At 48.6% G+C, this 25,147-nt stretch overlaps 2 protein-coding genes across 2 annotated transcripts in view; one reads left to right on the top strand and one right to left on the bottom strand.

Annotated features, from left to right (window-relative positions):
• The window catches only part of eipr1 (EARP complex and GARP complex interacting protein 1), a 34,866-nt gene extending 33,301 nt beyond the window's left edge, over positions 1-1,565 (bottom strand). Inside the window, exons 1-2 of the mRNA XM_035408990.1 lie at positions 1,407-1,565; positions 455-538 (exon numbers count right to left, since the gene is read on the bottom strand). Coding sequence (XP_035264881.1) covers positions 455-538; positions 1,407-1,448 — 126 coding nt within the window. The 5' untranslated portion in view covers positions 1,449-1,565. The remainder of the gene's footprint in view (positions 1-454; positions 539-1,406) is intronic.
• A 130-nt stretch (positions 1,566-1,695) lies between these two features.
• Positions 1,696-25,147, top strand: part of trappc12 (trafficking protein particle complex 12) — a 34,529-nt gene continuing 11,077 nt past the window's right edge. The window contains exons 1-7 of the mRNA XM_035408977.1: positions 1,696-1,845; positions 2,463-3,709; positions 4,320-4,436; positions 18,232-18,345; positions 20,213-20,351; positions 23,589-23,701; positions 24,197-24,269. Coding sequence (XP_035264868.1) covers positions 2,474-3,709; positions 4,320-4,436; positions 18,232-18,345; positions 20,213-20,351; positions 23,589-23,701; positions 24,197-24,269 — 1,792 coding nt within the window. The 5' untranslated portion in view covers positions 1,696-1,845; positions 2,463-2,473. The remainder of the gene's footprint in view (positions 1,846-2,462; positions 3,710-4,319; positions 4,437-18,231; positions 18,346-20,212; positions 20,352-23,588; positions 23,702-24,196; positions 24,270-25,147) is intronic.

Below are 25,147 nucleotides of genomic sequence, written 5' to 3'. Positions count from 1 at the left end.
AAGAGGTATAAACCATAATAACAGAGAAAAGTGACCTGCGTTACATATGAAATGCACACATGCAAATGAACACTTGCACTTGAAATGCCCTACCCATCTCCTGTTGCATTGTATACATTTAAATGTTCATATGGTTACAGTGCATGTCCAGAAATTAGTTTAATCACAATGAGGGCACTAAAGAGCAATAGTGACATAGAGCACCAAGTCAGTAATATTGTGGCAAATTTTGATGAACCAATGTGAATGCACACTAACAACTTTCCTTCCAATTTGTCATGAGAGTATTTGGGTCTGTAAGAGACAGTGTGTTGAGCCTCATATGTAAATGTATAATGTTAAATTCCACTGGATTTCTGTCTGCAGTTATTAAATGTAAAAAAAAAAAAACACAACTATCAGAGTAAGAATATGAATGGTGAATCCAAAAGTCCAACCTTCTTCAGACTCTTACCTGGTTTTCAAATTTAAGGGACTGTGTTCCCACAAGAAAGCGAATAGCATCCGTCTCTGCTGTCTGGGCAGTTAGTGCACGAGCCTGACAAAAAAGACCAGAAGTTCAAAATCACTTGCTGTTCTGATCCTAAACATACCAATCTCTGTGAATTTTAACTGAGTCCTAGTTAACTAACTAACATGGACTTGTGCTGTGGTAAAGAGGCCTAGGCTAAAACAGGCATCAGTAAAAGTGTAGTTGTATGCAGAAAGTGTTGCCAATTTTAGCTGGATTTCCACAGAGAGGAAACAAAAAGTTGTAATTTAATAAAGATAATAGATACGTCCATTTATTTATAAATATGTCTGCCAACTCAATCAATCTGTCATTGAAGATCCAGAGCTCTTATTCTGGATTAAAATATATAAAAGTTTTGACAAAACAAGCATTAACTAATTGGTGACACTGACGACCAGTCATGTTTGAAACGATCAACCAGTTGAATGCAAGCACCAACTGTAATCAGGCAGCTTTCCCCCCACCTGTTCATGATGAACTCAATTTTTGATTTGCTTACATTAGCGACTGTTACACCTGTGCCATTAATTTGAAGTCCGCCTCCTCTTTGTGTACAGTAAGAGCAGCGTTTACCTTTGCTATATACAACAAAATTCCTGCTCCAATATCACACCAGAAATAATTAGTTTTATTCCGCCAGAATACAAATATTAACTAGACATTTTGCAGATATCTAAATGAAAGATGTTTCCTGAAGAATTTTCAGAGAAACCTCAGCTCCATATCTCTTAACGATAGCAAAACAATAGCAATATCTTTGATGTCTGAACGGAAAAAATATTGTGGTCTTATTCCCCACATCTCAGTCCATGGTACGCCGAAGAAACATCTCAGCTTGTCATCATCAAGTATTTCTAATCAGCGACCTATCCATATCGTAAAACTACTATACCTGAAACTCGAGACCATATATAACAGGGGCATCGTCTTCCATATTTATGAAAACTACAGCCACAAATAGCTAGACTAAGGTTATTTAGCTATTTCATTTATCCTAGCTACACGACGCTTCAATTGTCACTCCGTTTTCTTGTATATGTCCAGTTCACATTTCCGGAAACTTGTAAAATATTTAAATATATCTGCATAACGTAGAAAAAGTCCGTAGTAGTCAATCAGAAACAACAGGATTCCGTAATAAAAATGCCGTACATCTTTTCAAGAATACATACCAGCCCCTACGAGTCATATTGATCCACGTGGGCTTCCGTCAAATTCTCTTTCTGTTTATTGTACGCATGCGCACGCTGTCCTACTGCTGTCACTTCATAAGACAAACCGGACGTGTTTATCTTTTCAAACAAGAGAAAGCTAGCTTGCTAGCTGCGCAGGTAACGTCGTGCTTTGGTTTTAAATGCTAATGATCGACTTTTAATTCGTATTCCTGTTTAAACAGGTATACGTATTTAGCTTTAAAGAGGAAGATAGTTTTCTGATTTTGCTGGTGCTTGTAAGCTAGGCTACTGAATACAGAGTGCATTCCTGTTTGCCTCTACCAAAGGCTTCTGAACAGACAATACCCACAAACTAATTTGCTCTGATAGATGCTTAAAATATAAACAAGGAATTGAAAATACATCGTTAAATATTCATGTTTTATGTATAGCCATTACCTAATTAAGTTGGTACCTAGCTTAATTAACTTAAGAATATCAGCAAGTTAGCAAGCTAACTACCATAAATAATGTATTAAAACGCCATTGCCTGTATTGAATCTGTCATTACATAATGTTTACAATACATGTTTGTGAGAACCATAAAACATTAAGTGAGCTAGTTAATATATTGCTTTGTGTCAACCCTCTCGTGACCTTTACAGGAGATAAAAGTAAATTCTTTCAGATTATGTGCACGTTTAGCTACCTTCAGTAAAAACATAAGCAACAGGATGGTTGAAAAAAGTCAAGATGATTGCTTAACATAATGAAGATTTTTTTACTTTTGACAGGCCAGAGAGCAATGGCAAGTGGTGACGCGCAAACCCCGAGACCAGTGAGCTTGGATATTGCTGGAGAAGCAGAGATCGGAGATAATGTGGCGCCCGCGCCTTCCGAGGCAACCCCAACCCAGCCTCCGGAGATCCTCTTCCAAGAGGAGAGCATTGACCTCGGTGGCGAGGCCTTCATCACGCCGCAGGAGGATAGCCTGTCAGAAAACATGTTGGACAAACTGAACGACCAGATGATGGAGAGCGTCATGATCTCCGACTCGCCTAACAACAGCGAGGATGACGTGGGTCATTTGGAGTCACTGCTGGAGCAGTTTGAGGAGAGAGAAGAATTTGAGTCCAAAGAAGCGGGAGGTACAGAAGAAGAAGAGGTGTCAACATTGGGGGAGACCGCCCCTGAAATTAAAGTGGAAGCAGAGGAAACGCCATTGGCTGCTCCTCCATCAGATGAGGAAGAACTGGAGGAAGAAAAAGAGGAGGTTCCAGGAGCTGAAACAAAAATTGAGCCCACCGAGCCGCTAGAGGACACCCCCAGCGAGAGCAGCACAGATGATCAGGAGACCGTAGCCGAAGAAAAGAAGGAGACGCCCAAGGAAGAGTCCATTCCAGTGTGCACCATCTTCAGCCAAGTGAACCAGGAGAAAGCCCAGGCCCAGGCGCTGGTGCCAGACGGTTTCCAGCCGGCGCTAGTCAAGTCCCCGAGCTTCAACAGTGGCTCCGAGACGCCCAGCAAGCTGGCCCCCTTGGTGTGCCAGCCGAGCCCCAGCCTGAGCAAGTTCTTTGCTGACAACGGCCACGTCAACCCAGCCTCTGACTTCTTCGACTCCTTCACCACGTCCTCCTCCTTCATATCCGTCAGCAACCCCAACGCGGAGTCCTCGCCGGTCTCCCTCGGCCCCGAACGCCAGCTCTCCTCCTCCGTGTCCTCCCCGCCCGCCCTCATGTCGCAAGAGCCCGGGACGCCCGGTTTCTACTTCGCGTCCGCTCCCCCGGAGTCGCCCGTCAAGCCGGCGCCGCCCGCCGAGTCGGCCCCGCCTTTCTCCCAGCTCCAGGCCGTGTTCTCGGGCAGCGACGACCCCTTCGCCACGGCGCTCAACATGAGCGAGGTGGACAGGAGGTACGACGCCTGGCTGCTGGCGGAGGACACCAGGAAGGTGCTCATCTCCGTGGCCACGCAGCAGCACAGCCCGGTGTTCGTCGAGCGGGAGCGTCTTTCCATGCCGGGGCTGAAGTTCGACAACCTGCAGGTGATTGGCTCATGGAAACCACCTGCATACGCGGGACCCAAATGCAATCAGCACGTATTTGGCTCACAATTGCAATATCCATGGTACCCGGCTTAAATTTACAATGTGTAGTTAATTAGTTAGCGATTACAAGTGGCATTACATGGAATGACAAATACACTTGGAAGTGCAGCATTTTGTCTGACTCAGATCTATACCTGTATTTGATTTTCTCCCTAATATTTTCTGCAGCCAGTTTGCTCACTGTGACAATCTACCAGCAACCAGAAACCAAACAAATGCTGGAGCAGTAACAGAATCCACTCTGAAAACATGATGCCGTAGTACTGTAGATTCATCCACGTTTGAGCCCTGAATGGTGGAAAATTACCCTGGCTATTTGTGCTGTAGTTTTCTTTTTTTTTTTTTTAAATACACAAAAAGCTGACCTATTTGAACCAAGGTGCCTGCTGTAACAGCATTTTAGATCCCGTTCAATTATTCAAACCATTTAAAGAGCTTGTGTCTCCCAGTCCTTCCAGTCTGAACATTGCCGTTGGCCTGTGGGTCGACTGTGATCGCTAATGTATGGCGCTGAGAAGGTGAAGCCATCGTAATTTTGCCTTTTCAGGGGGATGCGGTGAAGGACCTGATGGTGAGGCTCCTGGGCGAACAGGCGGCCATGAAGAGGCAGGTTCTCACCGCCAGCTCCGTGGAGCAGAGTTTTGTGGGGCTGAAGCAGTTAATCGTGAGTCATTTGCGTTACCGCTGTTCTGTGCCGGTCAAAGTGTCTGCAAGCTAGACGTGGCCAACTCCGGTCCTTTTGTCAGCCACTCATTTTGACCAAAGAAACCACATGTGGTGAGTTAGCGGAAGTTGCAGCTGGTTTAACTGACCGATTTAGGGCAGAGCGACAATGAGAACCTCAACACCGCAGGGCTCTATGCCATTCTCCTCTGACCTCTGCCATCAACAAGGCATTTTCGCCCAGAGAACTACCGCTCACTGGGTATTGTATCTTTTTCGAACCATTCTCTGTAAACCCTAGAGATGGTTGTGTGTGAAAATCCCAGTAGATTAGCAGTTTCTGAAATACTCAAACCAGCCCGTCTGGCGCCAACAACCGTGCCACGTTCAAAGTCACTTAAATCACCTTTCTTCCCCATTCTGATGCTTGGTTTGAACTTCAGCAGATCGTCTTGACCATGTCTACATGCCTAAATGCATTGAGTTGCTGCTACTTGATTGGCTAGTTAGATATGTGCGTTAACGTGCAGTTGAACAGGTGTACCTAATAAAGTAGCCTGTGAGTGTATATGCAACTAAATAATTTTTCCACTTAGCAAACATCAATTTTCAAGAGCAAATGCTAGGATCAGCCACCCTTATTTTAGGCTATGTGTTAAAAAGATAAATGCATTTGTGAGCTGGTGTGGTTTTGCCACCTTGCTTTTAATAATAATGATAATTATAATGACAGTAATATTGTATGTCCAGTTGATGTTTCATGTTGAACTTTATGCTTGGTACTAATGGTGGGTGAGCGAAGCATCATGATGGGATTAATGCCATCGCTCCGTCAAAGCGCTTCAATACCCACGTTTTTCCATAATAATGCATTAATGCTTAGCCTGTGGTGTCACTACACACAAAACACACAAAGTAACAGTGTCAGATATACAAAGAATTTTATTCTAACCAATTTACAACGCCTTTTCTGAATACTCTATTCTGCTTGGCTGGGACGTGTCCATTATTTTTCCATACACGCCAGGCTATGAAGTAGCGCCTACAAAAGATAAATTGTCCTAAATTAATGCGCATCGGTCTCACTTGGTAAATAAAGTGGAAATTTGTAAGAGCAAGCCAGCCAACAGTTACAATATCATACTAGCAACAGTGTCAGCTTGATGTCCATGACTGACATGTAGAGAGTAGCTAGCCTAGTTATAGTTTGACTACGTTTAGCCTCTGCTTTCAAAATATTTCTATAGTTAGCTAGTTAGCTATCCGTGATATCAAATCTGCTATGAGACTATTGAGAGAGGTACTAGAAAGCCATGTTCATTGCTAAGTTTTATCGAGTTTGGGATACCACTTAGCAATTAACTCATCCATTCATCCATTACTCGTATCCATCCTTAATATGTACGAATAACAGTGAGCTCCATAATGTTTGTGACAAATACTTTTCTCTTGATTTGGCTCTATTCCACAGAATATTCACATGTGGTTAAAATGCAGATTCTCAGCTTTTATTTAAGGGTATTTTTATAATTTTGATTTCAAATTACAGACCTTTTTATAAATAGTCCCTATTTTAGGGAATTGTTTGGGACAAATTGCAACATAGGTAAGTTTCTGATTAGTCTGGTGTGTTCAATTGCTTCCTTAGTGTGAGTATAAAGCAGCTTTCAATATCTAGTTTTGATTACGGGCTTTTGATTGCCATTGGAGTCTGTTATTGGTGTTTGTCAACATTTGGATCAGAGTTGTGACAATGAAAGTCAAGGAAGCCATTATGAGGTTAGCGAGCTGGGCTCGAAACTTTCACACTTCTACACTTACATTGTAACTTTGAGCAAGGTGCTCATCCTGAATAACTTAAGTAAATATCCAGCTGTATAACTGGGTTGTATGCAAAAGAACGCACGCTGTGTGAGTTGTTTTTGGGAAAAGTGTCTGCTAACTCGCTAAATGTGAAATGTGGTGAGAGAGAGAGGGACAGAGTCTTTGCAGTGCTGACGCCCTTCTTGCCCCTCTGTGTGCCCATCTGACCCCTCCACCCCCACCCAGCCTCACTGCCCGTTTCCGCAGCAACGGCTTAGAACACTGAAGGCAGAACATCAACGCAGTCACTCCCCCCTCATTGCACAGTACTGGTTTTGTGATAAAATGATAGTTCTCCCATGGGAATGACTTCCTACATCAATAAAACAGACTCGCCAGTAATGTGCTGCCATGTTGGACACGCCGTGTTGGACACACCATGCGAAACTTGAGCGATGCTCGGAGTGAGAAACGGATCCCGGGACTCGGATCGCGAGAGCACGTTCCCATTTTAACCGAGCCCGTCGGGGGGGAGGGAGCACAGCTCCTGATTTTTATGATTCATCCCGCCTCCCGGAAACCGCGAAAAGCACTGATGGAGCGGGTCAGCGGTCGATGACCCGCTCGCCACCTCTCCCTGGCCTGTGCTGAGGGAGGGAGGGAGGGAGGGAGGGAGGGGGAGAGAGAGGGAGAGGGAGAGGGAGAGGGAGGGAGAGGGAGAGGGAGAGGGAGAGGGAGAGGGAGAGGGAGACAGAGAGAGAGGGAGGGAGGGGGAGAGGGAGGGAGGGAGGGAGGGAGGGAGAAAGAGAGGGAGACAGAGGGAGGGAGGGAGGGAGAGAGGGAGGGAGGGGGAGAGGGAGGGAGGGAGGGAGGGAGGGAGGGAGAGAGGGAGAGAGGGAGAGAGGGAGAGAGAGAGAGAGAGAGAGAGAGAGAGAGAGAGTGTGGGGGGGTGGGGGGTGTGGGGGGGTGGGGGGTGGGGGGTGTGGGGGCAGAGTGAGAAAAATGCAAAGAGGTTGAAAGAGAAGGAGGGAGGAGAGGGAAAGAAAGAAAGAAAGAAGAAGGGAGGGGAGAAAGGGAAAGCGGAAGGATTGAGAGTGTGCGGGTAAGATAAGGGGGAGGGAGAGGGAGCGTAGCGAGCGCGGACCCTCTCCTGCTGTGTGAATGTATAATTCATGCTGCGCGCATTCTGAAAGCACACGGGCTCGGGGTCCCGCCCCCTCAGGAAGCGCACCTGGGAGGTAATTGGACGGGCGGTTCTGGCTGGCGTTGCGGGCAGCGAGGGAGCGCCGCGCGGTCTGCCCGGGCCGGCGGCTTAAAATACCTCAGCCCGTGCGTCACCGCCGCTGCCATAGAGCCCCCCCTCCACCCACCGCCCCCCCCCCCCCCCCCCCCCCCCACACGCGTTTCCACGAAGCGTGGGCCGGAGCACTGAGCTGCATTTTTAAATGTCAGCAGGCTTCAGTCGCCTCGCTCGGTTCTGGATGTTTCCAGGATTACCGAATTACAGAGCGGCGAACTTCATCCCCCAGGGTCGAGCGCAATCAGGACCGGAGGGTGGGGGGAAGGAGGGGAAGGGGGGGAAGGGGGGGGGGGCGGGAGCGCGGTGCTGCGCTTACTAACAAAAAGCACTGATTCGCACCTCGGAGCTCAAATCGACGAGTTGGTGTGTTGAATCTGAGAACTGTGAAGGGTCCAGTTACCTCGGCAATTATGGGAGCTCGCCTTAAAATGAGCAGGACCCTGCTAATGCGGTTCAGTGCTTTTACTGCGTTCGTTTGTTCCCTGTCGCCATTAAAGGTGAAGGCAAACAGTGTACAGTTCTCTAATTCCGGCACAGCGACTAGCTGTTGTGAATATTAAATATTTGAAACCGTTTGCAGTGATTGGATATTTTTTGAGCTGGAAGGAAAGGGGGATGTTGGGGGGGGGAGGGGGGGGGGGGGTGTTATGTGCGTAAGGACGTATGTTAATGTGACCCTGTATTAATGCGTCTCCGGTCTCTGACGGTGATAAACGGTGTTGATGGTGATTAGCGTGTGAGTGCCATGGCGATGCACTGCAGATCCTTTTTTTCTAGGCTGTCCCTTAATTCATGCAGGCTTTCAGTTCATATGCAGGCTTTCACGGAGGACAACTGCGATTAGTTGATTTGCGTAATCCTGTGTGGTTGTGTGCGCATTGGTGTGTGTGTGTGCGTGCATTGACACGTGCGTGTGCCGTGCATTCACACGTGTCTGTGTGAGTTTGTGTGCATACAGCGTGTGTGTGCGATTGCATGTGTGTGCGTGTGTATGTGTGTATCTAGTGCGGGTGTGTGTGTTTGTGAGTGTGTATGTTTTTTGAGTTTTTGCGTGCATGTTTGTGTGCGTGTGTGTGTGTATGTGCGTGTGTTCCTGTGTGTGTGTGTAATCCTGTGCGTGTGTGTTTGTGTGTGCATACACGTGTGTGTGTGTGTGTCCGTGTGTGCACGTGTGTGTGTATGTGCGTGTCCACGTGTGTGTGTCTGCGTGTGTGTGCGTGTGCGTGTGTGTGTGTTATATCTCCTGTATCCTGCAGGCTGGAGGTGGGGGGGGGTATTGGCAGTGACTCATGCTGCAGTGACAGCGTGTGACTGCTGCTGCTGCTGCTCTGCCTGATTCCCTCAGCACACAAACAGAGCCGCTCACTCCGGCAGGGTGCCCCCCCCCCCACCGCCCCCGCCCCCGCCTCCCGCCAAAACACACAGTGCCGGCCTGCTCTCTCTCATCACGCTCTCTCATTCCGTCCCCGAGTATCGATTCCGGCCAAATTCCCACTCCCGCCGTCCGCCTCTGCGCCCGGTCCGCGGCGGTGGGAGTGAGGCTTAGGCTTATTTCTTTGTTTGGGTCGCCGACGCTTGTTTCGGTGACGGAGATCCGGAGAGACTCGAGGCGATTTGTCCGCAGACGCCGCGCTTCGGGCGAAAACAATATGAAGTTCTCGCGCACCCCCCCGGTTTCGGCACCGACATCTCGGCATCTACAGACGAGGTGCAGGAAATGAGGGGGGTGGGTGGGGTGTGGGAATCCTCTCCGGTTGCCTCTCCTCGCGGTTCGGACGCGTGGCGTCCCCCGTCCGTTCGCGTTTCTAGCGCGGAGGCTCTCGCCGCGGCTTAGCGAACGCGACGGGAGGGGGCTGCTTCTCCCGCGTCCTAAACCTCGGAGGAGGCGGCGTCTCCTTCTTCGCCTCCTCCCCTCCCTCGGGTCCTCCGCAGCGTCAGCGAGGAGCTTACAGTGGAGGCACCGCTCCCCTGTCACCCTCCCACCCTGTGGCCTTGGGGGTTGTTGTTGTTCTCAGGAGTCCTGTCCAATCACGTTCTGGCAAATGCGCCAAATATTGCTGTGTTCGCCTGCCTGTGTTAAGGAATTAGGCCTCAACTCAGCGGTTAACTTACACACAAAATGATGTAATGCATGGTAATCAAGCTTGCTGAATAATGCCCGACTTCACTGATTGCTTTCCTCGCTGAAATGCGCTGGTGGTCTGCTAATGTTGGATTCATAATAATGGCCTTGTTCTTTTCCGGGTTACCGAGACAAATTCATGGACTCCGATGGGCGGGGCCTCCAAATAATACTGTATGTTTTGGGCGTGCAAACCTCTCTCTGGACTGATCATTCGCTTTGTGGTACCCAATTAGCACTTCTTGTTTTTATTAACATTCTTACATGACACGTACAGTCAGTTTTTCCAAACAGGCCTCAGAGAGTTTCATGTCTTGGTTCTCCAGCCAAGGCTTTTGAGACTTTGACGATGATGATGCCAACTGCCTGTCGAAGTGGCACGTGCCATCAAAAGACAGGGATTATGGGTAGAGTCATCATGTTTTCCAATGCATTGTTTTCACCTGCATTTCAGTCAGTGTGAGCTCCGTTGATTGCACTATAAAAAATTAGGACCTCTCCAATCATCGCCATTCACTGATGATTGACAGAAATGTTCCCACACTGTCATGTGCTGAATACAGTGTGATAATTGGAACCACACACGTGGCAGTAGCTTTATAGTGTTGTGCTATATCATTTCTTTAATGTGTGGGAAGTAATTACACACATAAAAAAGTACAGTTACATCACATGAGCAAAATGATAAATAGACGGCTAGTCCTAATAATAAAATGGTTTGCAGCGGGGATAGGCTAATAAAAAATTTAATGGATTAAAGCTGATTAAATTAAATGAGAATGTAAGGTTTAAGTTTTGTGATTTAATTTAATCATGGTCAAAGATTTCTTTTTCCTTGTCGCCAGTTTCCCCCAGAGCCATTGCTGTTTTCTTGCGCAAATAATTTGTAATTGGCAGGTGCAGAAAGACTGCTCTTGTCAAATCCTGTAATTGAGTCCGGAGGGAGTTTTGCCAAGTCCCGTGCGCAGGCTTGCTTGTGGTCAAAACCCCTAACAGCCTCAAGGAATTTGTGTGCCGGTTGAAAAAAAAAAAAAAACATAGTGCATCAAGGTTATGTTTTCGGTCTCTCCTTAACTGCTCTTAATGTTTTGACTCGTCGGCTCTTCGTTGTTTAGTCTGTTCTCTGTCTGTTATTGTGTCTGTTAAACAACAGGTAACTTCAACGAGGCTTTTGCTACGTTGTGCCGTTAACAGCCACGATTTCCTGAAGAATATTTCTTCAGTCTGAATACATTCATTCTGTTTGAAGATTTCGAATGAACTGTTCACACGCACGTCGATTCTGATTGAGGTGTGCGCTTACATGCACAAGCATGTAGTCGGAATAAAACTTTTTTGACATGCGCAGAACCCCAGACTCTAGCTAACTTGATCTGGCGTTTGAGTACACAGTACAGATTTCTGTAAATATCTCCAATTATGCATCGTATGGTGTGTACAATATTTGCATTGATAGTATTATTACTTGGGCTAACAGGCAGCAGTGTCAACGGAATATAATTCTCTTACAGTTATTAAAAAGGAGAATATGAGTTGATAGTTCTGGGGATTCCGTTTTCCTTCATTTTTTTCACACACTTTTTGAACAACTCATTATTATGCCCTTTTTCATCTAAGCATCTAATTCTTTCAACGTTTCCAAAAGTAAAATTGACTTGCACTGTGATTGAAAATGAGCAGAAAGAATATTTATTCCATTCGAATAGTCAGATCAAGCGTTTACATGGGTAACATTCTCCTATCGATCAGATTAACAAAAGGTTTACAGCACCCCTTTCAAACCGAATGAACTTCACAGCAATCGAGTCTAATATTTGCTTTCATAGCCTTTAAATGCAAGTCTTAGAATCCACTGACATCACAAAACGTTTGGTGTTTTCTTTTGAAATGCCATTCCAGGCCTTCACTGCAGCCGTTTTCAGTTGATCTTTGTTTTGTGTCTTCAGTCTCCTCTTCAGCAAGTGACATGCGTGCTCGAATTTATTTACATCAGGTGACTGACTTAGCCAGTCCATAACTTTCCACTTGTTCCCATTGATGAGTGCTTTGGTTGCATAGACAGTGTGTTTAGGGTCACTTTCTTGTTGAAGGATGAAGTGACGGGTTGAGTTTGGTGGAATTCATTTCTTTATACATAGCCAGGCAAAATCTGTCTGCACACTTCCAAATTCATCCGACTTCTACCGTCCTGTCACATCATCAATAAAGATGTGTGAGTCTGTTCCAGAAGCAGCAGCCATACATGCCCAAGCCATGACAGTACCTCCGCCATATTGCACAGATGGGGGGGAGGGGGTGCTTTGGATCATGGCCTGTTCCTTTCTCCACACTTCTCATTCAGTTTGTTTTAGTCTCATCTGTCCACTAAACTGCTCGTACCTGCATTTTTAGTCAAATTCAAATCTGGCCTTTTGATTCTTGCTGCTGATGAGAGGTATGCATCTTGCAGTGTAACATCTACAGTCCTCTCGAAGTATGTTGGCAAGTTGTGATATTTTCATCTCTGCTTTCTGGAGACTGCTGGTGATGTCACTGACTGTTTTATTAGGGTTTTTCTTCACAGCTCTTAGAATATGTCTGTCATCAGCTGCAGTTGTGTTCCTTTGCTGACCTGTACAATGTTTATTTTTGAGTCCACAAGTGGTTTCTTTTTTCCCCAAGACTTTCCAAACTGCTGGATATAATTAATTCTTCTGTCCTTTCAGTTTACAGATTAGTTGTTTTTCAGCCATCGTTAGTTCTCTGGTCTTTGTGATGATGTATGCCTCTGACTCCAATTGCAAAAAAAAAAAAGCTTATGCAGAACTGCTGTGGGCTACTGATACCCTGAAAGAAAATTCAGTGCTCTACAAATGCATGCTAACAGTAGAGTGAAATCTGTTTTGTTTCTTCACACTTAAGGCATTTGAATTTGAGATCAACATGGTCCTCTCGCTAACGTGCTGGCCAACACTGGTCAGCCAACACCAGCAACAAATGAAGCACTGCCCCCCCCCCATCTAAGTACTAACGAAGCCTGACCCTCTTTAGCTTCAGCAGTAGCGCATAAGAAAGGCTCAGAGTCCTGCAGGTTATCGGCGTAATTCCCCACCAGCTGTGTTGCGGGGGGTAACTACTTTGACTATGAGAGCACTCGGGCTCCAGAAGAATTCTTTTGAAGCCGCGCTTAAACTCATTCATGCTAAAATTGGCCACGCGATTCAGCGAATTACCTTCGGGTTTCGCCTTTGTGTTCTGATGCCGGAGCGGGCGGCGCGGGAGTTTTTCCACAACAACAGAATCGGGGGAAGGCAGCTTTGTGTTTTTTTTTTTTTTTCTTCTTTTTTTTTTAGCTTAAGGCGCACACCCCTCTCTGGAGACGGAAAGTAGGCGTCTAGTTACTCTCTTCACCAAAGAAAAAAGGATAGACTTTTGATGTTCCAGTGCGGTTAGGTGAGATTGGGCGGTTTTTTTGAAGCGTGCCGATCGCGAAATCGAGCACCTCCTGACTGTCGGGCACCGACGTCAGTTGGCGAGACATTCGTGCGCCATATCATTTAAAGCTTGCTGACTTGACGTTTGATGGGTAACCCCCTAACCCCCCCCCCCCCCGCATCATACTCATGGTTGCTGTAATGCGATTACTGAACCCTTTAGTTCAGGTGAATGTAGGGGGGGGGGATGAGCTGAAACCAGCTGCGTACCTTGTGCAGCATGAGCTGCGTCATCAGCCAAGACGTTCTCAGAGTGGGAGAAAAGGCAACGGCAGGACACAAAATGTCCGAAAGGTATAATGCATGTCATTGCGCAAGTGTCACCGTGCGACTGTATTCAAATGGAAGTTCGCCCATTCGTGCTCAGATGGGGACGGTGCCGAAGCGCAAGTATAGCAGGAACGCGGCTCGGCCCCTTGTCGTCTGACTGTTTCAGAGGGCACGAGTTACGATCGGAACGACAGCGGACTGCGAAGTGCGAAAGTCGGTTTTTGCGAAGGCGGCGTGAGCGTTCGCGAAGTCGCGAGGACCAGCAACCCGACGGGCTCGCGTCACAGTAGGTCTTCGGCTGGTATTCACAAGCGAGGGGACCGGGAAAAATTCCTAGCCGTGGTCCCGGGAACAATTCAAACTGCAGCGTGCAGAATTCCGCCTGCTCGGCCTAGGACAGGGGGGGAAAGGGAGCTCGAGGCTTGAGTTTGAGGGAGCTCTGCCAGTCGCAGGTACTGTAGGTCTTCCCACAAGAGCTCAGTTAGCACAGGGGTTCCCACAGCAATATTCAGATCACCCACCTCCGCATCACCACCCCACCCCGCCCCATCCCCTCCGCTCCACCCTCCTCGACTCTGATTGGACCCATTTGATTGCCTCTGGGTTGGAACGATATGAAAATGAAAAAGATAAAATATGAATTATTAATTGATCTTTATTATTCTGAGCCCCCCCCCCCCCCCACCATCCCTTCCTCTGGCTTTAATTGAAATTGCTCACACCTGGGCAGACAGCAGGCAATCCATTTTTAATGCAGGGGGTGGCGCGTTCTCCTGCGGGGCGAAGGTGCAGGGGCGGGAAGGGGGAAGGGGGAAGGGGGGGAGGGGGGAGGGGGGAACCCGAACCCGCCGTCCTGACAGGAGGCCTCGCGCACGCCGAGGCTGCCTCGACTTCGACGTGCCTGAGCGGCATTTAAAAAGGCATTTAAAAAGGCTCTCCCTGTTAAGAGCTCCGCAGAATGAACGAGCGTGGGAAGAGCTGCGGTCTGCCGCAGCGGAATGCAGCAGGCGCGGTCGCCCGAGCGAAATGGGGCCGAGCCGGCGAATCGCGGCCGCTCGCCGCTCGCCGCTGCCGGGCCGGCGCCCGTTTGATGTGGAGCGGGTAGCTGGAGGGCCGGGCGTGCCGCTGAGCGCCGAGCGCCGCCTCCCGCGGCGAGGAGGGACGCCCCCGCCGCGCCGCCCGCCGCAGGCCCCTCTCCCTCTCCCTCCCTCCGCCTACCCCTCGTATTGCTTTCTCTTTCCTACTCTCTGTTCCTTCACCCCTCTTTCTTTCTCTCCTGCATCCTCTTTCTCTCGTTATATCCCTTTCCCTCTCTCTTTCTCCCTCTGTCTATCCCTCGTATTGCTTTCTCTTTCCTACTCTCTGTTCCTTCACCCCTCTTTCTTTCTCTCCTGCATCCTCTTTCTCTCATTATATCCCTTTCCCTCTCTCTTTCTCCCTCTGTCTATCCCTCGTATTGCTTTCTCTTTCCTACTCTGTTCCTTCATCTCTCCTTCTTTCTCTCCTGTGTCCTCTTTCTCTCATTATATCCCTTTCCCTCTCTCTTTTCCTCTCTCTTTCCTACCGTCCACTTCTCTCTTTTCCCCTGTCCACCCTTTCCTGCCCTGTCATTGTCATCTCTCCTCTCGCCACTTGCTCTTCCCTCCTAACCTTCGCCTCCTGGACCCCTCTCCTCGTCTCCACTGTCATTTGTTCTTCTTTCCTTCCTCTCATCCTCATCCACAGTCTTCCTCTATTCCTCCTGTCATTGTTTGGGTCAAGTCATAATCTGTGTGCATTGAGATCACGGGCTGTACAGATGTGATACTCCAGATGTGGCTCATCACAGCCACGATAATGTTATGGTCTTGCATATTAGGACAGTGTGGCTAGTGAACTCACAGGCAGGGATAGCTCTGTGTGTTTAGTGGACTGACAGACAGGGATAGCTCTGTGTGTTTAGTGGACTGACAGACAAGGATAGCTCTGTGTGTTTAGTGGACTGACAGACAGGGATAGCTCTGTGTGGCTAGTGGACTGACAGGCAGGGATAGCTCTCAGTGTGGCTAGTGGACTGACAGGCAGGGATAGCTCTCAGTGTGTTTAGTGGACTGACAGACAGGGATAGCTCTGTGTGTTTAGTGGACTGACAGACAGGGATAGCTCTGTGTGGCTAGTGGACTGACAGGCAGGGATAGCTCTCAGTGTGGCTAGTGGACTGACAGGCAGGGATAGCTCTCAGTGTGGCTAGTGGACTGACAGACAAGGATAGCTCTGTGTGTTTAGTGGACTGACAGACAAGGATAGCTCTGTGTGTTTAGTGGACTGACAGACAGGGATAGCTCTGTGTGTTTAGTGGACTGACAGGCAGGGATAGCTCTCAGTGTGTTTAGTGGACTGACAGACAGGGATAGCTCTGTGTGTTTAGTGGACTGACAGGCAGGGATAGCTCTCAGTGTAGCTAGTGGACTGACAGACAGGGATAGCTCTGTGTGTTTAGTGGACTGACAGGCAGGGATAGCTCTCTGTGTGGCTAGTGGACTGACAGACAGGGATAGCTCTGTGTGTTTAGTGGACTGACAGGCAGGGATAGCTCTGTGTGTTTAGTGGACTGACAGACAGGGATAGCTCTGTGTGGCTAGTGGACTGACAGGCAGGGATAGCTCTCAGTGTAGCTAGTGGACTGACAGGCAGGGATAGCTCTCAGTGTGGCTAGTGGACTGACAGACAAGGATAGCTCTGTGTGTTTAGTGGACTGACAGACAGGGATAGCTCTGTGTGTTTAGTGGACTGACAGGCAGGGATAGCTCTCAGTGTGTTTAGTGGACTGACAGACAGGGATAGCTCTGTGTGTTTAGTGGACTGACAGGCAGGGATAGCTCTCAGTGTAGCTAGTGGACTGACAGACAGGGATAGCTCTGTGTGTTTAGTGGACTGACAGGCAGGGATAGCTCTCAGTGTGTTTAGTGGACTGACAGACAGGGATAGCTCTGTGTGTTTAGTGGACTGACAGGCAGGGATAGCTCTCTGTGTGGCTAGTGGACTGACAGACAGGGATAGCTCTGTGTGTTTAGTGGACTGACAGACAGGGATAGCTCTGTGTGTTTAGTGGACTGACAGGCAGGGATAGCTCTCAGTGTAGCTAGTGGACTGACAGACAGGGATAGCTCTGTGTGTTTAGTGGACTGACAGGCAGGGATAGCTCTCAGTGTGTTTAGTGGACTGACAGACAGGGATAGCTCTGTGTGTTTAGTGGACTGACAGGCAGGGATAGCGCTCAGTGTGTTTAGTGGACTGACAGACAGGGATAGTTCTATGTGTTTAGTGGACTGACAGGCAGGGATAGCTCTCAGTGTGTTTAGTGGACTGACAGACAGGGATAGCTCAGTGTGTTTAGTGGACTCACAGGCAGGGATAGCTCTGTGTGTTTAGTGGACTAACAGACAGGGATAGCTCTGTGTGTTTAGTGGACTGACAGACAGGGATAGCTCAGTGTGTTTAGTGGACTGACAGAAAGGGATAGCTCTGTGTTTAGTGGACTGACAGACAGGGATTGCTGTCTGTGTGGTTAGTGCATTGACGGACTGGGATAGATTACTCTGTAATTTGTGTAAATCCAGAGCGCAGATGCATATTTTACCTTCTTAGAGCTTAATGTTTTTTTTCACTGGAAATAATTCTAACCTTTGATTGTTTGGCAAATTATCGGTCTCTGACTGTTTTTAGCACGCACGTACACATACACGCACACACACTAATGCCACCTGACTGTACATAATTACTGTAATTAATAATGAATCATTTTACAGTATTAAAGCTATCTTTAAGGGTGGATCTTCACATTTTTATGCTACGCCAGCCCTGAGAGTAGACAATGCAACGCACGCCGTCTAGACAGAAAATTGCTGCTTTGTTCTGCTCCGGCTTTCGTTTTTTTGTGAGCGTTTTTTTTTTTAGGTGTCGTTTCCTTATCGACTGCTTCCCAGCGCCCCGAAAATGCGTCTGTCCAGTGAAGAAGGACTGTAACCACGCGGGACGGGAACTTCGCGGTCTCCGCGGTCTGCCCCGCGTCTCCGGGGTCGGGAGGCGAAACTCGGAAACCCGTATCGTCGTGTTTTATTCAGCGCGAGGGAACCTCCCCACCCCCCCCCGTTCGACGGTGAACGATGTCCCCCTTTCAGCTCGGGCGCCGTAAAAAAAAAGAAAAAACAGACGTTGTTTTGCGCGTATTTAAAAAAGCATAAAACGCGGGTTTAAAAAAAACAATAAAGGGATTATTTACGGGCGCTCCGTTGCCACCGGCGCGGGCGGTTCCCAGGGCCGCGGAGAGCCGCCGTACATCATAACGGCCGCGCGTTCGCGGTTACATCGACTTTTTTTACGTTCTGTCTCAGTGGCTGCAGCTGCTTTCGCCCATTTCCTCGCCAGTCGTTTGAAGCTTCATTTCCCCCCCTAATGAAGATTTAGAGGCGCGGGGAGTCGGTCGGTTGGGTGGGCGGGTGGGGGTGGGGGTGGGGGCGGCGGAGGCTCGCTGGAGACAGAGGGTGGGTGCCTGCACACCCCTTACCCCCCCCCCCTGCCCTTCCCCCAAAACCAGAATGCAGGAAGGGTGTCGGGAGAGGGGGAGGTTCCGTCGTCGGGGCGGCGTTTTACACCCGGGCAATTAGGGAGGCGGCCGCGTGACGGACGGCACGCCAGCTGTCGGCGGGGATCGCCGCGCGCTCTGACCTTGTCGTCGTTACTGACGGCGGGCGCGGCGGTACCTGCTCTCAGTCGGGGGGGTGGGGGGGGCAGCTGTTCCCGCGACGGGTTCGCTAACTCCTCGCCTGTCTACCCGCTCCATTCCCAGAGCACCAAGAACTGGAGGGCGGCGGTGGACCTGACCGGCAGGCTGCTGACGGCTCACGGCCAGGGCTACGGGAAGAGCGGGCTGCCCACCAGCCACACCACCGACTCCCTGCAGGTAGGTCTCACGCCCCTGCTCACCCCCCTTCACCACCTCCCCATTAGCAAGAGTCCTGTCTCATTTAGATCAGTCTGTCCCCATCTAATTCAGTTACTGAGCTGTCTCCCCTACTCTTGTTTATTTATTTAACCCTTGTTGGACTGTATGTTTTTTCCAAATCTCTTATTCTGTGTTCTAGAACTTTGTTGCTTTCCATTACCGGTAGTGATTGTTACATCAGCATTAGAATGTTCTGTTAAGAACATTCTAATGACATTTGTGATTAGAATGCTCGGTTAAGAACATTCTAGTCTCATACTTGTGATCTTGGACCTTACATACAAAGGATTAATTTCTTCATTTCATTTACTGAATGACGAAGGGACAGTGTGCGGAAATCAACATATCCACAGTCCCTTGATAGGTGAAGACAGTGACTTAAAATACAAACTTAAAATGGCAGTCAGCATCAGTACACCATATGTGGGTCCGGTATAAAAGGACCACCATCCGATGCGTAAGACATTCACCAGCATTGAGTGGTTTGTTTACCTTCTGCCTCTTGCTACCTCAAAGCAACAATGTAGATCTCCTCCAAAGGCGACAGTTGGCACACACACGCCCCCGCCCCCGCCGCCCCGCACACACACACACACGCGCATGGTCTCTGGACCCGTCTGTTTGCCCCTGCCCCTCCAGTGCCAGGTGTGGGCTCAGAGGGCTGTGAAGGGGAGAAGTGGTGACCGTGCACTGCAGGGTTCGATATTTATTTATTTATTTATTTATTTAACCTTTATTTAACCAGGTTAAAATGATGAAGAACAAATTCTCATTTACGACACTGACTTTGCCATGAAGGCATGCGTCAATCAAAACATACAAACATTGCTTAAAAAACCAAGTTCACAACGGTACCTTTACAGAGATAAAAGAAAAAATAAAGTTAGTTAGTTAGTTAGTTAGTTAGTTAAAGTAAGTTAGCTACGGAGCAGTCAGCAGTAGCAAAGAGATGGGGATTAGCATGTGCAGTTATCAGTAAATGTGTTTTGTTAAAAGTATTTTAAAGGAGGATAAGCGTGTGTTGAGATTGGGGAGTTTGAGAATGGATTGTAGAGTGTTCCAGTCATGTGCAGCAGAGAAACGAAAAGAATTTTGACCAAACACTCGACCAAAGGAATTTCGACCAAACATACCCATGGCTCACACTCGATATACCACTCCCTCCTTCCCTTTCTCTTTCTTTCGTTTCTTCCTGTCTCTCTCCCTCCCTTTTTCTCTCTCTCTCTCTCTCTCTCTCTCTCATCCCCTCCCCTCCCCTCCCCTCCCCCCCTCCCTCTCTCCACCCTCCCCCCTTCCCCTCTCAGGGGGAGCCAGGCTCCATACATTTGGAGCACTAATTGAGCAGGGAGGGCTCCGCAGAGATATTTCCGTCAGCCACCCTGCGTGCGCACGCATGTTCAGTCTCCGCTCCGCGTGCGGTACACCGCGTCCTCAGAAAGCACAAAGTGTACACACAGCTCCGGCACAGCTTCAGAGACGCTTCAGACAGTACGCCACACGTGCAGCCTATGGATCCATACTGCAGATAATACGCAAAATGTTCTAATTAAACAACTATTTTCTGTGCCTTTAGATTTATGCATGTGCACACGCACACATACACACAGAAAACCTGAGTTTATGAGGCACGCATGCACACACACACACACACACGTGTATAGAAAACTTGCATTTATGACGTTATTAGGTTATCTGCTGGAGATCTGTGGAGATGACGTGCAGGAGGCAAAGTGACTGTAAACGTGCACACCATCCGCCACAGTTACGCGCCAAAACACCGGTTAAGAACACCAATCATTCCTGCGACCTCTCACCCTTTCCACAGCTCTGGTTCGTACGGCTGGCCCTGCTCACCAAACTGAGCCTGTTCCAAAATGCGGAGCTGGAGTTTGAGCCCTTTGGGAACCTGGACCAACCCGACCTGTACTACGAGTACTACCCCACGGTGTACCCCGGCAGACGAGGTGAGCACCCTTATCTTCCCCAAAACCACAAGGTTCCTTCTCTGGATAAATGCCTCCGCCACCAAAACTTAGAGACACAAATGGAACCTGAACTCTTTAGTTTTGGGAGGCCATTTAGTACAGGCACGTGTAAAGTAAATAGTCAGCATGAGGATGTTTCTAGAAAGTCGTCAGTAGTCTTTGCAAGGATATTTTGATGTGTGGAGTGTCCAAGCCCATTCCTCCGTGCTTCCCCTCCAGGCGCTGGAGAGTGTAGACAGTCATTGCCCACCTTTACAACTAGCATGTCTTTTGACTTTTGTTACGCAAAGGCGCACATTGAAACTGTTATTCAGGATTAAATTCATCACCGTTTTTACATTTCCACGAATAACGATAGTGGCCTTTTCTGTTGGGATCTACGGAAGCGGAGCACGGAAATCAGAAAGTCAGCAGCGCCCCTCTCAGCGTCGATTATCCAGCCGTTTGCACGAACGCTCGCTGTCGCTATTCAAAAAATAAAACGATAGGCATTAACGCGCTCCTGCAGCTGAGCAGAGCGCCCCGCGCTTCTGAATTCGTCATGAGGCCGTTTTGAGGAAACGCTTCCGAGCAAGACGCAACGGGAGTTACGGCCGGCGACGCTTCGGAACACGACCCGGTTATGAAGAATTAATAACCGAATTAGTCACGCGCCCCATGGGCCGGGATCAAAACGCTCGCCGCGTCTGCGCCGACTGCGGCGGGAGTGGTCCCCGCATGGCGGCGCGTGATTGGCCCTAGCGTCGGCCGGGGAGGCGGGGCTCCGGTCGGCGGGGCGTTTCCCGCCTCGGCGAGCAACAGCGCCCCCTTTGGTCGGCGCCGGCGCCTGCGCTGGCCGTGTCGGCTGTGCGGTCCTACGACGCGGCGGCCCCGCGGCTCAGACGGCGGGCTGTAGGAGCCTGCACGTGCTCGGGAGGGAGGGCGTGGCCTCGCGCACCACCTGATGAGCTCATGGACGGTTGTCAGGCCTATTCCCACTGCCTAGAATCACAAACTTGAATGAAACAAGAGGTGAAGGAACGAAAGCGAATAACAATAAAATGCAATGTGGATTTTTTTTGCTTGGACCTTTTATTCTGTTATATGATTTGCAAAAAAGCAAGTAAACATTGCGGAGGGAGGTGTGAAAGGATTGCCAGTTGCGGAGAACTGTGAAACAGTAGCTTATTTCGCTAAGCGTAATGTGACTGACATTGATGGAGACAGACATGCAGGCAGTACAGCTGCTGTGGAGCCACATGCGAGACTCCTCAAAGGGTTTCCCTTCCCTTGAATCCAGGCATTCTGCAGGGTGTTTTAGCCCAGACCCCCCCCCCCCCATCCCACATAAACTCCCCCAAATTATCTTCTGGCCAATCCTACTGGCCTTTTTGACCAGATGGCCACAATCCATGTCAAATTTATTTATTTATTTATTTATTTATTTATTTATTTATTTATTTATTCAGTTGAGGTATTTAGCTACAACAGACACAGGAGATCTACAGGGCTGGTTGTCTGTCAGATTTACTTACTTTAAGTTTCTGATTTATAAAAGCAATTTTTGTAGTGTTTATAACCATATTCCAGAGCGTTACTTAGAATAATTCCAGCTTTGAAACTGGGTTAGAATAATGACTGGATTATATAACCGTACGTGTAGGCGTGGTGTATTGCCGGCTAACCCGTAACTGGGCGGTTTGCATGCCTGCCATCACAATTATGTAGAATTATGGAATAACACAGAATTATGAACTGTACCTCGAACCCTGAAATCTCTCAAGGTCCCTCCAGCACAGAGGCCACAGCTGCGAACGAAGCCATTTCGGCGATGGGCGGCTCTGCTTTATGTATATTCCTATTGGCTTTCGCCCTTTCTTCGCGAGCGCGTATAGCGTGCGAGAGTGATTGGCAGCCCATTAACGCCGCCTGCGCTTCGCGTGCGGCGCGGCGCCATTGAAGTTCGGAAATGTCGTCGCGTCTCCCGCTGGGTCCTTTTGATCAGCCGCGCCTCCAGACAGACCCGAGCTCTCTGAGAAATCAAAGTCAGAATCTCCCGAAAAAAGAAAAGGAACGAGACGAGGGCGGCTTCAGAAGTCGGGACCCGCGAGGAAATTATCGTTAGGGACGAGCTGCGGCGACACCGCCGAATTTAAGGCGACCTGCCAAGACTCCCGGATACCCGTACGTCCGTTAGGGCAGTGTTTCCTCAACCCTGGTCCCGGGGACCCACTGCCCTGCATGTTTTAGACGTTTCCCTGCTCCAACACACCTGATTCAAATGAGCGGGTCGTCATCAAGCTCTGCAGAAACCTGATAACATTACATTACATTAGAGGCATTTAGCAGACGCTCTTATCCAGAGCGACTTACACAACTTTTTACATAACATTTTACATTTTATCCATTTATACAGCTGGATATATATACTGAAGCAATGCAGGTTAAGTACCTTGCTCAAGGGTACAACGGCAGTGTCCTTACCCGGGAATCGAACCGGCGACCTTTCGGTTACAAGCCCAGTTCCTTACCCACTGTGCCACACTCCGTCCGTAACGACCCATCCATTTGAATCAGGTGTGTTGGAGCAGGGAGACGTCTAAAACATGCAGGACAGTGGGTCCCCAGGACCGGGGTTGAGGAACACTGCGTTAGGGTATCCTGGAAATGGCCACGGTACTGGATCACCGCACAACGAACGTGCCAGTTTGTTTATTGGTTTGAAGAATTTCAGCCGGTTTAAAGCAACGGTTTCGAAGGCGCTAGCCGCTTTGAGCGCTTGTCGATTTAGTCGCGGCCTCGCCGCTGGTCGGATCAGCGAACGGAGAGGGCCGGAGCCCGTTACGCGGATAATGGCAGAACCTCTCGCTCGCGTCTTGACTCCAGCCAGCCAGCCAGCCAGGGGTGAAAGGTCGTTCACGGGGTGGCGGTTTCCTCTTATTTCGGCGGCGGCGGGCTCGGGCCTGCGTAACAAAGAAGCCCCCTCTGCGCTCGACGGCTCCGAAGAGTCGCACTTCAAAGGGTGGCGGGATCGAAGCCCGGAGAGAGAGGCGGCCGTCTGGCGGGTTTGCCTGCACGGGGCAGTCCTTAAATGTGCGGGTGGGAGAGACGGCGGGGGCATCCAGGCGGGGGGGGGGGGGGGGGGGTGTCGCCAGCTTCCCTGTGGCGCGGAACGGGCTTGCGGGCACCAAATCCCCCCCCGTCCCTGTTCCGGTTGTGACTGTCCCTCCGTTTCAGGCTCGATGGTCCCGTTCTCCATGCGGGTTTTGCACGCGGAGCTGCCCCAGTACCTGGGCAAGGCCCAGGAGTCCCTGGACCGGCTCCACGGCATGAAGATCGTGTGTCAAACGGTGAGCGTGCCACCACCCCACGAAATCCCACACCACCCTGCCCTGATTAACTTATAAACGTCCCACACGCAGTTCTTCTTAGCCCCTCTAAACCCTTTCCATTTTCAGCTCATTTGCTCTTTGACAAATGTCAAACGCTCAATCAGTGTACTGATTTGGGAATGTAAATCAATCTGAATACGTAATTTGTTCTATGTTTATATATAACATATATATATGTTATATATTTGTCTATGTTTATATATAACATATATATATATGTTATATATTTGTTTTCCATTTAATGTTATGTGATGTCTAACCTATTCAGTGAAGCACTCTTGGCTGCAGATTCATTGTATGGAAGTTGGCTCCGGTTGTAAGAGTTGTCCTTTTCTATGGTTGGTCATTCTATCCCTGCTGTATATTCTTCAGGTCGCTCTGAATAAAGGCATCTGTTAAGTGTATGTAATGTACTGTAACGTATTGAGTTTTAAGTGTCTGCTCATCATACAGATACTGGATAACCTGGAGCAGGGCATGGCAGAGGACGGAAGCATGATTAATATAACCCAAGAGAACAGGCAAGGTATGGCACATACACCTGTTTGGAGCTCTGTTCAGACATCACAGTCACATCATTAGTTACAGTTACAGCAAAAACAGCATTAGCTCTTAATGACCATGGTGACCTGTCCCATTTCAACATGTTCAGCACCCTGGCATTGCCCCATTCTCCATATTCTGCATGAATGTGGAGAATGACATATGGTTATGGAGAATGACACATGGTTTTGGAGAATGGCACGTGTAGCCATTCAGAGAATACTTTTTCCATGAAAAAATTGGCTACTTCGAGGAAACTTTGCTATGACACACTGTGACACGCGAATGCCAAACTGGAATTGAGTGGCTCCATTAGTCTAAATTGCTTTATTGGTTGAAATTACTTCTGGTTAAACACCAGTGTGTCGATGCACCACAGTGTGGTTTAACCCCATATTAATAACCCCCTGATGTACCACTAATGGCTGACCCATTCACACTTTGGATTTGTGTCTTACGTTCTATCAGTTGTCACCTCCATAGAAAATGAACGCATTTAATCTAAGTTACATTTTAGCAGGGTTTTTCTGCAGAAGGGCATTGTATGCTCTTTGGAGGAGTGTATTACATTAGTGACTGGTATGCCTGCAGTTTATTTTTTCTAAGAAAAGCGTGTCTGTTGCGTTCGTCTTTCAAGGTTAGGTCTTCTAATGGCCTTATAGAAAGGACAGATTGTGCATGGGAGAGGAAAGGATTGCTTTGGCTATAAGTTGGAATGCTTTCATGGATACAGTACACTTAAAGAATAGTTAACTCTTAGGTGTTTATGAGGAAGAAGGCTCCTGCAGTACAAAGGGGCCATAAATTAGTATCGCTTCAGCTTCAATGCAAGGCGTGTTGTAATTAAAAGATAGTGTGCTC

The sequence above is a fragment of the Anguilla anguilla genome, chromosome 1 (genome assembly GCF_013347855.1).
Source record: "Anguilla anguilla isolate fAngAng1 chromosome 1, fAngAng1.pri, whole genome shotgun sequence".
Classification (NCBI taxonomy): domain Eukaryota; kingdom Metazoa; phylum Chordata; class Actinopteri; order Anguilliformes; family Anguillidae; genus Anguilla; species Anguilla anguilla.
Note: the sequence above shows the minus strand (reverse complement) of the source record. Positions and strands in the feature narration are given on the sequence as shown.